At 45.5% G+C, this 17,625-nt stretch overlaps 1 protein-coding gene across 4 annotated transcripts in view; it reads right to left on the bottom strand.

Annotated features, from left to right (window-relative positions):
• TENM1 (teneurin transmembrane protein 1) overlaps positions 1-17,625 on the bottom strand; it is a 616,400-nt gene that overhangs the window by 26,955 nt on the left and 571,820 nt on the right. For all 4 annotated transcript variants that reach the window (XM_058423210.1, XM_058423211.1, XM_058423213.1 and 1 more), the window contains 2 exons: positions 15,295-15,449; positions 363-729 (listed from right to left, as the gene is read on the bottom strand). In XM_058423210.1, coding sequence (XP_058279193.1) covers positions 363-729; positions 15,295-15,449 — 522 coding nt within the window. The remainder of the gene's footprint in view (positions 1-362; positions 730-15,294; positions 15,450-17,625) is intronic.

Raw genomic sequence — 17,625 nt, 5'->3', positions numbered from 1 at the left:
TGGTACTCTTCTGGCTGAGCAGGGCTGCCTGTTCCAGGAGCATCTGGGTACAATTTGGTACCATCTGCAACAGGGGCAAAGGCAGCTGACACAGCAAGACAGACCTGGAACTCATCCTGAACAGTGTGCAATCAAAGGAGAAAAAGCCAGGAGCATCCTGAGGTTCCTCCAGCGGCAACAGAAGACTCACATCTCAAAAGTCAATGGATCAAATCCACAAAGATGTGCAGATCAGGTTTTGGGCTTTCCAAGGAAACTGAATCACTGCTTGTCTTTCCCCCCACCTTGTTACTTTGCTGACCCGCAGCTTTATCAGAGAATCTCAACAGACAGCAGCCAGGAAGTAACAAGCAGCTCCTCACCTGAAAAGCAATCACAGTTAGGATCAATCTTGCAGTCACAATCTGACGGGGCTCCAGCAACGACGGAAATCTCCCCGTTGGTGGTGACCTGCTGGATGCGGTTGATTTTCCTCTCGTCCGTCTCGGCGATGTAGAGCACGCCGCTGTGGGACACGGCGATGGCCCTGGCCGACTCCAGCGTGGAGTGGATGGCCACCTTGCTCACCAGGAAGTGGTCCATGCCCGGCACCTGGCAGTGGATGGGGCGCCCCGCGATGATGCGCACGCGCCCGCCCTCCGAGATCTGCAGCACGATGTTGTTGTCCAGGACGTACAGGGAGTTGTCCAGAGGGTTCACCGTCAGGTCTGTTGGCCACTCCAACCGCACCTGGGAGAAGGTTCAGGGGAAGGCAGGGAAAAAAGGGAATGGTTAGGGCAGTGTGGCAGTTTTATTCAACTCTGATCACGTCATCGAGACACCTGGCAGATCCTCTCAGCACTGCTCCTCTTGTAACTTAAATTAGGTTTGGAACGAATTTCAACAAGCACACCCTTTTTTCTGAGGTCCCGCTCCAGCATGGAACAAAATTTGATTTGAAAAGTAATTTAGCACCCTCTGAGAGGTGTTTGCACAAGTCCATTAAAGCGGGAACTTTATTATACCTATGCAGTCATGCAAATAAAACCACACACTTCATGTCATGCAACATCAGCCAGAAAATTTTCTAGGTCTGAATGTTATTGTTTCAAGGTTGCAGTCAATGCTGGCAGAGTGGAAAACAGTGAGAGGTTGTCAATGTCGTAACACTTTAATTGCCTGTTAGCACAAAAGGAAAATGACATACTAGAAGAGTAGGACACATTTCCAGTATTTATTTACTAAGCAAGAAATGTTAACAAGACTTATATGCCACAAGAAATATAAGCTTAATACTCTGTAACAAAATAATACACCAATATATCATACTTTGTACGATAATATAGCCAAGCCTAATTATTTATAATGATTTTGCTTTGTGAATTCATTATTTCAGTCATGGATTAAGTAAATTTGTCATACTTAAGGGAGCTTTTTGCATTTCTCCATGCAGGTGAGAATGCTGACCAAAGAAGTTTCAAACCAAGCTGGAGGAAAAAGCTGAAGAATGACCTCACTCCTCTGATACCTTTTGCATTGTGACCTGGAGGAATTAAACATGATTCTAATTAAAAGGGGGGCTGCCTGTCAACCTGAAAGGCAACGAGCACACAGGCTGCTGATGAGAGCACGTGCTGGCCAGAGCTTCCAGCTCCTTCTGCTGGGAAAGGCAGCGCAGCATTGCAGAGCTGGGAAACAACACCACAGCAGGCTGGTCCCGCTCCCCAGCTCATGGCCAGCGCACTCTGGGCTCCAGGATGTCCCTGGAAAGGTCAGAAAACAACTGAGCCATGTTTGTGTCTGTTTCAGGGTGCTTTACTTGGTATTCTTCACAAAGAGATGGCTGCTTTTATCTGAGTGGAATTTTTCTGGTCTAAATATTTCCATCATCAGAAGACAATAATTACCAGCCTAAACTGTAACTCTTTTACATGCTTTATATGTCACAGAAGCTTTTCCTATTTCACTCACTGATCTGACGCTAGTTTTGCTGATTTTTCCTCCGTGCTAACGAAAAGCGCTGTGAGTTCAGAGGCTGCTGATGCTGACACAGTGCTCAGCACTGAGGAGCACCACATGATGCAGCGTGGCCATCACCAGCCACCTGCCTGCCTGGGGTCAGCTCAGCAGCCAGGCTGGACGCCAACCCTCTCCCTTCTCCAGTGTTTCCTGGATAATCTCATTTCCAGAAGTGCCTTGCTGGTTGGGTAACTGGTGTTTAGTAATGTGTGGCTGCCCCATCTCCCCTGTGTGCTCACCACACGATTCCCAAGGCTCAGGAGCAATCCAGCCCCTCCTTGTGCCCGGTCCCTTGGACCAGACACCATCAGAGCTGCCATCAGGACTAACGCTGTGGGGCTCAAGACTTCTTCTGACCCAGGCAGCTGAGTCCTTCCAAACGATGCTGAACGTGGTGAAGCAATTGGAAACACATTCCTGCCATGCCAGTGCTAATTTCTGTGTGGCTGCCTGGGCTCCACCCAGGGCTCTGAGGCACACCACTGCCAGCTCTTGCTTCAGCTGAGTTCACCAAATAAAGCTGTTCACCTGACAGAAAAATCTCTACATGGCTTTCTCCAGGAAGCTTGGAAAAAAACATATTTGCAATGCACCTTTTAATGCAGAATAACTGCTTTTTCTAGCAAAGTAGATGGATTATTTTTAATGGAAAATGGACACCTTCAACCTTAAGGGCCTCCACAGATGGCATTGCTGTAAAAATAATCTTTGATTGACTGTGACTAGATTATTCACAATTAAAAATCTGGGACAAAACCATCTATTTTACCCTAATGACCTTGCCTAGCACCTGCCATGTTTTCATAGCTGGTTTTCTTTTGTGGACCAGCTACACTGCCTTTGCCCAACAAATAATGGGAATTCCTCCCACTGTGAGGGTATGTCTGTGTTCTGCAGATAAACAGAGACTGGTCTGGGCCTAAACAACTTTTTCTCTGGTTTATTTGAGGCTGATTTGGTTTACTGAGATAGAAGAAACTCTTTTGCAGCTGCACATTTCACTTGAAGCAATGTGCCTAAAGCTTAACAGCTGTTAACTGCAAGCGTATTTGCTTTTATACTGCCCATATCTGTAAAACTAGCTGCAGTGAGGTAAAAATAAGTAAAATTTTAGTTGGAAACATCCAAACAATTTTTGTTCCTACACCAGAACTGCTGCCCAGCTCTCTGCTCTGCAAAGCCAGCTGAAGGTTATTCCGACAGCTTCCCTTCTACCATTTAAAGCAGTCATGGATTTACCTATCTGTGGCTACATTTCATCTGAAATATTCAAGGTAGCACACACCTGTCTGGAGATTGCAGCAGAACAAACCAGCTGCTGCACACTGCAAGCTTATGCTGCTGAAATTGGAGGGGGGGGAAAGCCGAAATAGCCCAATTAAAATCAAACATACACACAATAACACAAATCACTAAGCATCCCTAATCTGAACAAGAATTCCACGGATTCAGAAAAAATCTGCACAGTTCTTGTCAGGATTGGCCTTCATGACATCTTACACCGGTGTGAGATGGGCCAGCTGCTCTCCCACCCCATCCCTTCTCCCAGTGCAGCCCCCAGCTGCAAGGCCAGTTTGTGTTCCTACTGAGAGCAGGCTCAGCACCGTTTGCTGGAAAAAAACTGATCACCTAAATCAGCTTAAGCTGAAGTGTAACTGCACCCTCAGGTTCACTGTTACCTTGAAAAGTCACTGGTTGTTTACTTCTCGTTAAAGCAAGCTGCCCTCTGGCAGCTTCTGTGACCAAACCATCAGTTGTGCTTCATTCAAAGGCAATAAACACATTACAGAGAAGCACCTCCATTTTCATCTGATACCACTGCGCCTGCTGCAAAGCTTTTCCAGACAAAGCCTCAGTTAGAGTCAGAATATTAAATCAGTTAGTATACCTCTATGTTTGAAATACACCTTTTAAACTGAAGTACTTTACAAGTCCATGTAAAAAAGTCGTTTTCCAGATATGTACCTGTTTTTGTTAACTCAAAATTGGGCCAATTCCGAGCATTTTTTCTTACATTCAATTTTTTTTTTTTTTAATTTATTTATTTATTTATTTTGAGCAGTGACCAGCAATGGCATTGCTGATTTTCCCATTATAAACAACCAGCCAGGGTTTGTTTACACTTCACAGACTGAAATTTTCAGGTGACAATTCTGGTTTGGTTCACAGGAGATTGAGTATATGCAATGGAAATCACTGACAAAAGAAGTGAACCCTTGAGCAATGCGACTTTTTCCATGTAAGTATTAACATGTCATCTTTTTTGGGAATTCAGCACTCAACTGTCAATGTAAAGACTCCAGCTGTATCTAACAATCCATCCCTGCTTTGAGAAGTGCAAAATTAACACCCACTGGTCTGGTTTTCTAACTCATCTTTTCATGTCAAGTGGTCTGGAAAACACAAAGTTGCTCTAAGGTGGCTTCAGTTTAAATGGATTTCACCAGGAGATCTCACCAGGGGCTGCAAAGGAACCTGCAGCAGCACCCACAGCATCTCCTCCTCCTCCTCCTTCACTGGCCTGGCTGTCTGCAGAGCTGCTCCTCTCACATATTCCCACTCCTCTCTCTCTCTCAGGTACTTCTCCTCAGACACTTTATCCCAGAGGCGTCAGCAGTGCTGCTGATGGACCCAGCCGCCCTTGGATGCCCCGGACATGGGGCTCCCCAGAGAACATCCCACAGCCTCCTGCTGGGCTAAGGCAAGCCCTGCCACACAGTCCCACTCCATCCTCCCACAGCAAAGCCTGACAACGACAGCAGCACTGGGAGGCTTTTGCCCCGTGGCACTGCGGGGAGAGTTCACAGACACTGAACCAGGCGTGCCTGAAGATGCACACACTCACGGGGTAATGAAGTTTGGGAAGAACACGGCTTCACTTTTGGTCCTGAACATATGGATAAAACTTTCTGCACATTTTGCATGATATTTGATGGCTGAGCCGTTTTTGGTACTGTTTCAAACAAATCATATCAAATGATTTATACCCTTCAAATCAAAGTAAGACAAGTAAAGAGGGAAAAATTTATCCTTGTCTGCAAATGCCGGTTTCAAGAGCTTAACTGTTTGGTTGTGACGGTAAATTTCACTGGGCTAAGTTTTATTTATCATGGTTTAAAAGAAGCTGCATAAATCCCTAGAAAGGCTTCACCATTGCTTTGATTTCTTGCCATGCATTGCTTGTTTATTTCTATCTAATTTCATGTAGTAGCATGAAATTCATGCCAAAATTTTTCTGATAGTCCTGACTGATGGATTACTTCCTATCTGTGCTGCTCAGCTTCAAGCACTTCTATTTGTGCTACTCTGCCTTTCTTCACCTCTAGGATATGCACTCACAGACCTGCTCATGGCCTCCTCGGTATTTGTCTTTAGCTGCTAACTCAATTTTTTAAATCTTTTATTTATCTTAAGAGTCACAGAATATCCTGAGAGGGAAGGACCCGTGTGTACCGAGTCCGAATCCTGACCTTGCCCAGCACAGCCCCCAAAATCACCCTGTGCATGAGGACTTGATGCAAACACTCCCTGCACCCTGTCAGCCTTGGTGCTCCAAACCCTTCCCTGTTCCAGGGCCCCAGCACCTCTGGGTGAAGAACCTTTTCCTGACATCCAGCCTGAAGCTCCCCTGACACAGCTCCAGCCCGTTCCCAGGGTCCTATTTATACTCCAGATGTTGTTTCCAGGCCAAACCCTTTTACTCACCACATGTCCTTCTAACCAGCATTTTTCTCTCTTCCTGCCTAAACCCTTTGTCCTTCCTCCTGGGAGAGAAGTGGCTCCAAGGAAGGACTGGCACAGGCAGGCCATCAGAGTGAGCTGGTGGTCTACAAGGCTGAAGGAGACTGCTTCTGCTCCCCTGAACTCTTCACAGGATGTCTCACTACATACATTTCTATCTTTTTCTGTTGACAATCATGGGTATTTTTTCATCATTTTCTGTCAGTTTGCTCTCACTCTGGGCTCTTCCTTTTGTCGCCACTGACACTGTCAGCTCCCCTCATCAGCTTTGCTCCTTTCTTAATGGCACACAGTGACACAATTCAGGTTTGACACCGGGAACCCTTCCCTGCGGTGGGATTACAACCTCATCCCACGCTGGAGGAGCCTTTGTGCCTCCTGCTTCTGATGGTGCACTGTATAAAATCCAGAATTTTACAGTTCAGCTGTAGCAGTCCCTGCCCCAGACTTCACAAGTGTTGCTCTCTGCACTCACTGGTCCCCAGTGAAAAACCCAAATAAATGAGTCTTACAGCCTAACGGCTGCTGTTTTCTACCCTGGGCAGGGAAAGCAGCTGTGGCACATTTACAGATGCAGCGCACAGGTCTGAGGCCACCACTTCTCCAGGATCTTGGCTCAGAGTCTCCCTGCCAACCTGCTTTTGCTGTCAATTATTTCCAGCTGATGAGGGAGCTGCTGCAGGAGTAGGAAGGAAAGGCACCACTTCAACAGTTTTCACTGCTCCTCTTTGCTGCACTCACCACAAGACTTGCTGTGCTCTCATTTCCCAGCTCTCCTCTTGCTTCATAATTTCTTGTTATTTTTTACTGCTTCACAACTTCAAGGACTGTATCTGGGGTCTCATAAATCGATAGGAAAAGTTGATTTCTGTGGGGACCGTTTCCAAACCGTCTTTATTTAACGATAGAGGGAATATTAGCCAGTGTCACATAAGCACACTGGCTATGAAAATCAATGGGACTCAGATTGCTGAGCCATTTAAGGCTGTTTAAACGTGGTACCCAAGGTTTACACAGGCTGTGAAAGGAACACTTTGTTAAACGCCCAGAAGGAATCTATAAAGTATTTAGAACAGCCTGGTACCTCTGAGAGGAGGAATCTTAGACTCTTCAATTAAAATCTCTCAAAATAGGCCACGAATTTGAATGTAACCCAAACACGTCTCCAGAGCTGGAGTGGGAATCGATGTCCTCCAAGCATGCTGCTGCAGGTGATGTGCACAGCCAAGAGCAGGGAGTGGGACCAGGTGGGAACCCAGCTAATAACAGGCCTGGCTCCATCCTGCCTCGCTTTGGAACTCGCACTTCCAGGGCCTGGGGCTTCTCAGACAAGATGGCACAAAAGTGGGGGTGCATAAATCTCCAGTTTTGGCTTCGTCTCTCTGTTCTGGGCTCGGAAATTCTGGATACAGAAAGCCAGTGTGCTGCCAATGCAGACAAGGTGAAAGGAGTATCTGGAAGAGCTTTAATTGAGACAGTAATTAAGAGCTGTTTGAGAACAGCAAGGGGCTGGAGCTAGCACGTTATTGTGTCTTATAAAAGCATCTGGCCTGAAAACTGAGAGGATGAAAGGATACATGGAATGAAATTTCCAAAACTGAGAAAGGCAACACCCCTGCCTTTCAGCAACACCAGCCACTGTGAATATATCACCCAAATACTCAGACTCGTCCCTGAATTCTTAGTCAAACTCAGCACGAACATTTAAATGAAATTCTTGAAAAGAAAACTTCCTGCAGATTTGTGCTCAGGAAAATGCCTGCCTCTGCAGGATCTTGACCTCTGACAACAGCCCTGCTCCTCAGGGCAGAGCTCCTTTACCTCCAGGGGTGGGCAGAAGGTGGGACTGGGGAAGGGAGGGATGAGGAGCTGCTGCTGGAGGTTTCCAGCTGAGATGTGGGAGCCAACACTGCTCCTCAGCCAGATCAGGGCTGCGAAACACATTCCCACAAGGATCAGAACAAATGCCAACTCCAAAGCTCTCACAAGAAAAATACAAATTCACTTCTGTGGTTGAAGCTTTACCCTAAGAGTTAAACTCACGGATAAAACTTCTGTAAGGGAAAGAAAACAGGATGGGAAAAATAACTGAACTGCAACTCATGCTTATGGCAGGGCATCTTCTGGGGCAAACTCCTACAGTGTTGTGCAGTGCAGCAGGAATAAAAATCCATTTTTAAAATCCATTGTAAGAGTGAACTAATTCTTTACTAAATTGTGTCAGAGAGTTAAAGCAGAACAGCTACAGAAAAGTTTCATGATTATCTTTAAATTTTACAAATTTTCCCCTACCATAGATATAAAAATGGTAGGCAGAAAAACCAACAGAAGTAATTTGAGTTCTTACTTTTACAGAAATTAGCACCAAGATCAACTGTTATCACAGAATGATTTCCTGCAACTAATCTTTCCCAAGTATTTACACAATAGCTCTTTCAGCTGAGGGAAACGAATGCAAACCAACAGGCTGTGGTGCTGAACAGAAAGCAAAGACATACTGCTGTAGGACTTCAAACAGCTAACAGAAAAATGAGGCACCTTGCATTTTGCAGAACAAACAAGACAACGGCATTCTGTGCAGCAACCCGTCTGTGTGAGCATTTATGTTGATTAAACGCAAGAAAATGCACTGGAGAACGTTTGATTCTAGCCTGAGACTGTAAGCAGGCACTCTGCTTTAAATTTCTGTCAGTTCAGGCCTTTGGTTACTGCTGTGATGCATATTTGGACATGCACTGTCAGACTGGGCCAGAACAGCTTACAAGGATAACGTTTAGGACTAAAGTTTTTTTAAGCAAAATTCAGTAATTACCACTTGACTCAAAACCTATCCCAAGCCTGTGATGGATTAACTTGGACGTAGGAGAAGAGGCATTCTCTTTTCTTCCAAAAAGGCTCTAGAAAAGAGATTTTAAAAGTGCACCTGAAATTAGTTTTGCTACAGGTTCCTAATTAGATCAATAGTAGTTTTTGATTTTCAGTAGCTGAGTTCTAGATCTAGAAAGGCATAAAATGGCTTCAGGCTCAGAAAGGCTCCAAGGGCTCCACAGAAATGCTTGGCAGGCTCTAAGAAAAAGCTCTGAAAGGTCCAAACCATCACAGGAGAACAATCCAGTGGCTCTGTAGCCATGCTCCAGAACCGTGGACTCCCCTGCTCTATAAGCTGTAGATCCATAGAGGGCCCGTACCTTAAAAAGTCCCAGGTGCCTTCAGGACAACCCTTGACATCTCTAGTGAGGTCCTAAATATCTGGATCTCAGGCTTCTAGCAGCTTTTAGACCCAGAGAGCTGAAGGAATCCCTAGCAAGTACAAGGTCTAGGAATGTCCTTTAAAGATCTCTTCTGTATTCCTTCAAAGTAAATTAAAAAAAAAAAAAAAAAAAAAAAAAAAAAAAAAAAAAAAAAAAAAAAAAAAAAAAGAAGCAAATAGCATAAACCCATCTGGCTGGCTGAAAGCATAAAGAAATAATTTCACAATGAAATTAGTCCCTTAGGACTAGACTACTTACACAAGTCTCAGCCATTTGAACTCTTCTGATTCCCTGAATTTTTGGCACACCTTTCATGAGCCACCCAACAGACTTACAGCTCATGGCAGCAATAGCAAAAATCACATTGGTTTTATTGTCACTGCTGATATGGACAAAGAATTTTAATTCTGAAGTGGTAAGAAAAAAGGAATTAAAAAAACCCCCTGTGAATGGAGGACCTAAAGGGTTTTACATCATCTCATGACTTTCCCTGTTTCTCAGTGGAGACAACTACACGCTGTTCAGTTTCCCATTTTGCTTTGAGCAGTTGATTGAATGGCTATTGAGTGATGTTCAGACATTTATGATTTCCTGCAATGTGACCTACATTGCTAAACTTCCCAAATTTATTCTCCAAGGCAGTGTATCATTTTGCATGCCATACTCATCCCAAAGGAAGCTATCAGCAGGAGATGAGGCCCAGTTTGTGCAAGCTGAATGTCCTTCAGACATTTTCAACTAATTTGTTTGTAAATGTGCTGTTGTCAGAGTAACATTCTGTATGAGGCAGTGCTCTCTATCGCTGTTTGCAGCTCTCTGTGACCTGAACCCCATCACGCACAGTTTTAAGCACACCCTCTCTGTGGCACACTGCAAATGGGCAGAACCCATTTCTGTCTGGACATTTGCAATTTTTTCCTCCACTGACACAGTGTCTTTTCATTATTTTTTCCCTTGGCACAGCCAAAGGTGCTGAGCAAACATGGTATCACGGAGAGGCCAAATCAGGCATTCTCAGTTGTCACTGCCCAGGCTGCAGCTCCTGCCACAGCACTTACTCTGACCAAGGCAATGCAAGAATTTCCATCCCTGCAGAGTATGACCACCTCTGGTGCCTGCTGTCCTCAAACCTGCCCTGTACTCAAACCCCAGACTTGTGACAATTTGGTCACGGCTCCCCTGGCCCCCTCCCTAAAAAGAGCTATGCAACATTTCCAAATAGCCAAACCAGACTACAGTGTGCAATCTGAAAGGTTTGGAACAGAGGCAGTAAAGACAGCTCCACACAGAGCTCAGTAACACAAAAAACCTGTTACATCTGTGGGAGGTCCTTCAGCCCATAAATATGTGAAGGGCTGCTTGGTGAGAGGAGGAGAGCAACAAGCACACAGTTCCAGTCCCGACAATTTTGAAAAACACGGCTAAAGTAGGAATTGCCTCCATCAAAATAGCTGTTTCTTGAATCCCAGGCAAACCTTGCTAGCGGATGTGGGTGAACCACTGGGTTAAAACAGAAGGAGGGACACTGCCTGCTCTGCTTGCCTCTGAATGCTCCCCTAACACCCACATTCTCCCCTCAGCAGACTGACTGGGGCTGGAGCCCAGCATGGCAGGGACCAGCCTCACTCTGTGATGGCCTGTGGTGGCTCTGCAGTGTCTGGAGAAACCACACACACCTGTACGTGCACAGACACAGTCTACAGGCACACACACAGATAACTGATTAGGGATCAATATCTCCTTCATGCCTGCATCCTGTGCACTATGGCTCTGCAACAGATGAAAAGAGACAGAAGTAGTAACCAACAGATCTCAACACTCTGCAGACTCCCACCAGTCTGGCAGAGCTGTACTGAACATTTTCCACAGCACAATTCAACACAGCAGAGATGGCCTCTGCCAGAAATAACTGATCCACTTGACTCCACAGACTGAAACCATATTTAGATAAGAGAGGTAATCAAAGGCTACTTGCACATATGGAATAAAAGGTGAAGCATTGAGAGAAGTTGTCTGCTCATGAAAGACTGGCAGGAGAGCCCAAAATAAGACAGGCTCTCACTGGGAACCATTCCCCAGACAGCAAGGAGAGGGGCAGGAGTTTGTGCAGCTGGGCAGTGTGCCACGGGTGCTGGGTGAGCTGGAGAAAGTCAGGGGGGCAAGGCAGCTTGGAGCAGCTGGAATTGGTGCGGGTGGTTATGTGCAAGGGCTTTGTGCATGTGCAGAGGTTCTTCTAGCTGGAAGGATGGGTCTGAGAGCACCTGGGCTCAGATCCCTTCTCACCGGCCATCCAATTCTCACAGAAGATTTTTCCTTCTTGCAGCTGCTTATTACAAACAAATCTGTGAAAAAAAAATTTAAACCTGTCTGTGTAGCAGGAAGTAAAAGGGAAGTCATGAGCATGGTTCTTCTTCACTTGCCCATCAAGTGTCTAACACTGCCTCAACAATCAAAGGAAAGGATGCAATCACTGCAAGAGTTCATTAAAATGTACAGAGTATTCTACTCAGTTGTAATGGATTATTTATGGCAGATAATTGAAATAAATTGCTGTTTTGCATGTGCCCAATACAAACAGAATACTGTGGCTTTAAGGGAGAAATTGCAGTGTGACTCCATCAGATGCTATCTTGCATCTATGACTAATATTTCAAATTCAGTGATAGAATAATTTGATTGGAATATAAAACAGCTGTGATGAAACCAGCCTGCTTTCTGTTTAATATTCAAAAAATCACATTATACACCTACAAGTTTGATTTATGAGCTCTCAGACTTTTTTCCACTTGAGGTCCTAATCCTGTGAGCGCCTTTTCTCTCAGCTCCCGTTGAAGAGAGGCTACTCAGCTGATCCTGTACCCCTGGGGAAAGATTATTTGCCCTCACAGCTGAAAATCCTTTTTTAAAAAGGCTTTCAGCTTGGTTTTGCTTCGAAGTGTGGATGCCAGTGACTGCTTGTTCCTGCATATGCTATTATGGCTGGAATGATTTTGTACAGACTTACGGTTTCCCAAGAGTAACACTTAATAAATTGGAGGGATGCCTCATTTTGGAAAAGGTTTGAAAATGCCTCAGTGAAGACCTGCTCTGGTCTATCTCTCAGAAGCACAAACTTTCGTGTGAGATGCAGCTGCTCCTCGCTGCACACTCGCCTCTCACTACCCTTTCAATTAAGCTTGGCCAAGTCCTGGTTCCACTGAAGTCAGTGGCAGAACAGTTGCTGACTTTGCTGGGGCCATGACTTCCACTCTAGTTACCTTTTCTGGTACTCCAGCAAAGCCAGAGAAGAAAGAACATGAAATTAAGCAGTAGAGTAAAAAGAACCAGAGAACAAGATAACTTTATCTTGGAAAAAAATAACAGCTTTTGTAGGCGCCTTCATCCAGCAAGACCAGAAAAAAATAATAAAGGTCTTTTCTAAAAAGAAAAAAAAACCTCTGAAAGTCTTCTATAAGGGAAGAGAACAAATAAAATAAGAGGCTCTATAAATTGTTATTTCTGCTTTGTGTGCTTTTGTTCAGCAATTGGAATATTTATGCTGCATTAATTGCTCACAGCTAGAAGCATGTATCAAGACAGGTAGAGGACGAAAAGGCAAGGAAGAGCAAGAACAGCTCTGCAACACTTTGCTACAGTGAAAACGAAGTTATCCCTTTCTGATGGCACTATTAGAATATTGTGCATCTAGTGTCAAAAGATGCCTTTTCTTCTTTCTGCTTTTACATGAATGCAGTTTATAATGTGGGGTACGTAGAGAAACACCTGAAGGAACAGTGTGCGCTCAGACCTGTAATACTAATTAATTAATCAGCCCCATGCAATTGTGCAATTGCTCTGCTATATTCTACTCTCAGCCTGGTTTAGAAGTACTTCAGCCTGGAATCAATTCGGTTTTGTGCTGGCAGCTCGCTCCCCCTGTTCTCACCCGGTCATCAGATCACATTTTTGTCTTTCCCATTTTTCTTTCCTTCCTCCAAACGTACCCAGTGAAAGTTCTGTTCAGGCTGTGCTTGCTCTGATGAGCAGACCCTTATTGCTGCTTTGAAGCGAGGTCACCATGTCCTGGGAGCTTTTTGTTCTGCTCAAAAGGCTTCCACAATGCCACTGAAGCATATTGTGCCTGTGCAGATGCTGGTGGGGAGCGCCTGCAGCCCTTGAGACTGCAGGAGCAATGTCAGCGTTTGCATTTCTGAGATACAGAACACATTTCCCAGCAATTCTGCTCGTCGTCACTCCTGCTCCCCAGCAGTCTGTCTCTCACTTCACTATTTCAAGTAGGTGATCAACAGCATTACTTATTGCCCCCTCCCCTCTTCCCCATCACTCAAAGCAGGCTGTCCAGGACACAACATTCCTGCCATGCATGGGTTGTCCTTAAACCCTGCTCTGGAATTAATCTGCCTTTTAATCTGACCCGTGCGAGCAAGTTGCCTACGCGAGTAACACTGTCACATCTTTATATGGGAGCAGAACATTGTGCACTGTCACTGGAGTTTATGTGAGGCAACACAATATAGATGGTTCCCTCACATGGAGAACTGCTGAACTAAGGCTGATGAAGTGCAAATGTCAGGAGAAAGTCTTGAAAGCAGACTTTCATTTTGGAACACGGCGGTGACAGTTATTAACACCATCAATCAGGCCGGAGCGATTGCTCTGGCACAGGCTCATGCCTAGTGGGACTGACACAGGCACGAGAACAGGGCCATGGTTACAGGCGAACAAAAACCTCTTGGGATTCATTCTCTGTTGACTTGCAAATGTTTGGTCTCTGTATTTGCAGTGACTGTGCTCAGGATCGGTTTAAACAGCTCCCAAATAATACCTGCAGCCACTCACACAGATATAAATGACTTGTGGTTTGGAGCAGTGGAAATTCAGCCCACATATTTCTCATGGGAGGAGAGATACAGGATGAAATTGCAAGATGGTAGAAATATCTGCTAATTCTCTGCTCAGCTTTCACTGTAGCAATGGAGGCAGAACAGCAAAGCTTATCACTCAAGATGAGCTGTAGTGTTTTTACTTTCACACAAAAACTCCCACAACGTCAATATAACTTCCAAGAACACTGGATCTGATGAAGTCTGGCTTCCTAAGGACTTCTGTCGCATGGCTGACTGACTCGGGAGTTTAATAAGATCCAAGCGCGAAATGAAGTTTTCCTGTGAATGGGGCATTTATTACATCCTGACTAGAATCTCTGGAGTTTAATAAAAGAAAGCTTATACTGCAATATTTCCTTTTGAAAGGGCACTTTAGGTTTCTGTCCTCCAACTGGATTAATATTTTTTATGGAACATGTAGGAATTTAATTGCTGTGAAGGCAGGTGTTTCTCTACAAATTTGTTTGAAATTGGCCCAAGGTTTTAATTTACTGTGAGGAGAAGAATACTGACACACAGACAGACAGACAGACACATCCCCAAACAAAGTGCTCTCATCTGCTATCAATAACCGAGCTAAAAAACATCAGTGTACCCTAGGGATGTGCAAACACGAAGAGGGTGTGCACATGTGAGGTAAGAAGCAGTCTGGAGAGGCCTCTGGTCTCGACCAGGATCCAGCCCCAAGCCACCAGACACTGAAACAGAGCGATGATCCCATCTTTTTCCTTTCTCTCTCCAGCCAAGTCCCTTCCCTTGGCACTCCTGTGGTGTGCGCTGAGGTCCTGGCATCCACAGTGAGTGCTGAGCACATTCACATGGGTATTCACATGCACAGCTCTGCAGAGCCATTCTCTTTAGATCTGCTCTGTTAATAAGGAACACTGAAATGATCTGTTCAGAGAGAAAGGTCATCCAAGTTCTGAACAGGCTGAAACAGCACTGAGAATGCTGGGGTACCTCATAAACACTCCAACTGAGCATCCCTTTCCTTCGAAATTCAGATTAAAATCCCCCCAGTGAACAGAATAGCTGTTTTTTTTTCCCATTTACTAGTTCAAACAAATCAGTCTGAATGCTGGACTAAAGGAAAGCACTCTGAACTTCTGACTGCCTTCTTCGAAGCTCTAGCTCAGAGTAGCAAGCAACTTTTTAAAGCAGTTTGTATTCTTTACATAAGGCCCTCTATATATTCACAGGCCATCTCCTGGGGAAAAAAAAAAAAAAAAAAAAATCAAGTGTGGTTTTACATTTATGCACCTTAAAATAATCATGTGAGTGGAAGAACCACCCCATGCTGTGCCATTCAGCATTCTCTGACTCAACCAGCATAGTCCATACACAATCTTGGTACAACAAAGGACATCTGTCTCTACAATGTGCTCCAAAGTGACAACACATAAAAACGAGGTGTCTACCTGAGTGATGTCCATCCCAGAGTCACAGCTCAGTGGCTGGGTTGATGTGAGGCCATTTGAGCCTATGATTGTTGTGATCACACCGTTCTCATCAATTTTCCGTATCATCGTACCATCAACGAAGTAAATAAATCCGTGCTTATCTACAGTGATCCCTGCACGAAGGGGAAGGGTAAAAAGAGGGTTAGTACTGGCATTATCTTGATTAAAAAGTATGAGCTTAAAATGTTTCCTCTCTTCTTAGACTATGAAAATCTGCTGATTTTTCCCCCACCCATCACTATTTGAGGCTAATACAAACTGTATATGGGAAGTTCATACCCACCAATCAGATTTGCTTTGACTCAGAGGAAGAGGGAAGATGTGAGCATGAAACGAAACAAAACAAAACAGCAGAGGCTTTGCTGTTAATGAAATTTTACATACATAGAACAAGGCTCTTCACTAACTTCATGTGTATCGCGAACTGGGCAATACCAGCTTCTCTAAAAGCTTATCTTACAGTTGATTATTCCTTCATTTTCATTTCACTTGCTTCATTCTTATGCAGACTGAATTTTTTAATTGCTGTACTCTCTGAGTACAGGAAGAAGCATCCCCAGAGGGCCAGAGAGAGCTGTTCTGACAGGGGCTGGATGCAGCAGTGGTGCAGAGCAGGCTGTGCCCGGCGGGCACAGGAGCAGCTGTGCTGCAGGATGATCACAGTGCCCACAATGATGGGAGCAGGGTGATGACAGCTGTGGTGACCAGCAGGAACCGGGGCAGTTCTCCCACCCCCGGATGAGCTCCCTCAGGGGAGGGGAGCTGCAGCGCCGGGGCTGTGCACAGGACAGGTCCTGGTCCCGTGTTCCAGCGGGGAGCTGAGCTCTGGCAGCTCGGCTGTGTCCCACCAGCAGCTCATGGCACAGCCCACGCCCAGCCTCCTTCTGCCCCAGCCCAACAGCTCCCCTGCAGCTCTTCCTGCATGCAGTCTGAACTGTAAGCAAGATCTTATTTCCCTCAAATATTGAAAATGTAACTAGAACACTTCTATTCACGTTAGACTTGTGAAATCCTTTCTACCAAAACCGCTCAATTTCTTGCTTTAAATTACTTCATAATTTCCCATTTAAAGTTGCATAACTTTGCAATTATAGCAGCTGCTGTGCACAGCCAAGCTATTTTAATAATGAATTTATGTTCTGCTACACAGAAATGAAAGGCAGAGGACTTGAACAGATGGTCTGGACAGTGGCTTATACAGTTCTTGATTTCTGTCCCCTGCATTTAGCACAACTGAAAGCCGCATGTACTCTAAGTTTACAAAACACTTGTCTGCAGGCCAGTTTAGGATCCCACACAGCAACTCCACTTGCCATCAAAAAAGAAAAATAGCCTCAAACTGAATTTCCTCAGCTTCCAACCCCAACTCCTTATATTTAAGTATTTTTTGTTTAATATATGGCAGCTGTTACAGCTGGAGGAAAGGGAGATTAAGCAGTGTGGGGGGCAGAGGCAGTATCAGGAAACCCTGATGCAGAACATGCATCTCCCACGTGCTGGGCACGGCCTCCCCAAGGCCCTGAACAACTTCACCTGGCAGCTGGAAGTGCCTGGGGATTGAGTCCAAGCTGCTCACACACATGACGGTGTCAGATGCGTTCTCCTGCAGTGTTAACAGTGGGGCAGGCTCCCAGACCAACTGCCCCTGCGTGCTGCTGAGGTGCCTCCTCACCACAGCCAGGGCTCAGGCCCTGCACAGCCCCGAGGGGATCATCACACAAAAACCCCAAAGCCACAGCAGCTAACTTTAGTGTGCATCCAGCTCCCAGGTTATCAGCACAATGCTGGGAGTCAAAATTAATTCTTTCAGTTGCCAATGCCCTGTATCCATCTGGCTGTGAACTGCCCTCAGAGGAGGCACTCACCACCCTGTCACCTCCTGCAGCCAGGACAAAGGCGCCCACGGCTGCCAAGTGCCCAGAGTACAGGGCTGGGCTACATCTCCTCCCTGTGTGACATGGCTGAAGGTTCTGCAGGACAGATGTCACCTGGGGAACTGAAATCATCTGCCGGGGCTGGATGGGTGAGCTGGGAAAACCAGGAGGTTAGAAGAGGCCAAAGGAGGAGCAGACAGTGTCAGAGCCTGACTCCCCGCCAGCCTGCGAGCTCATAAATCGTGACTGCTCGGTCCTGGCTCCCTTAGAGGATCTTCACTCTTTAATTAGAAAGTAACTGTGCCTTTGGAAACTCCAGAACGACTGGCAAGCTCCTGGCTGTCATCTGCTCCTGAGAAGCCCAAACCCAAAAGGCTGAAGGTGAGCTGAGGTAAAGAGAGAGCCTGAGAAGCAG

The sequence above is a fragment of the Hirundo rustica genome, chromosome 21, assembly GCF_015227805.2.
Source record: "Hirundo rustica isolate bHirRus1 chromosome 21, bHirRus1.pri.v3, whole genome shotgun sequence".
Taxonomy (NCBI): Eukaryota; Metazoa; Chordata; class Aves; order Passeriformes; family Hirundinidae; genus Hirundo; species Hirundo rustica.
Note: the sequence above shows the minus strand (reverse complement) of the source record. Positions and strands in the feature narration are given on the sequence as shown.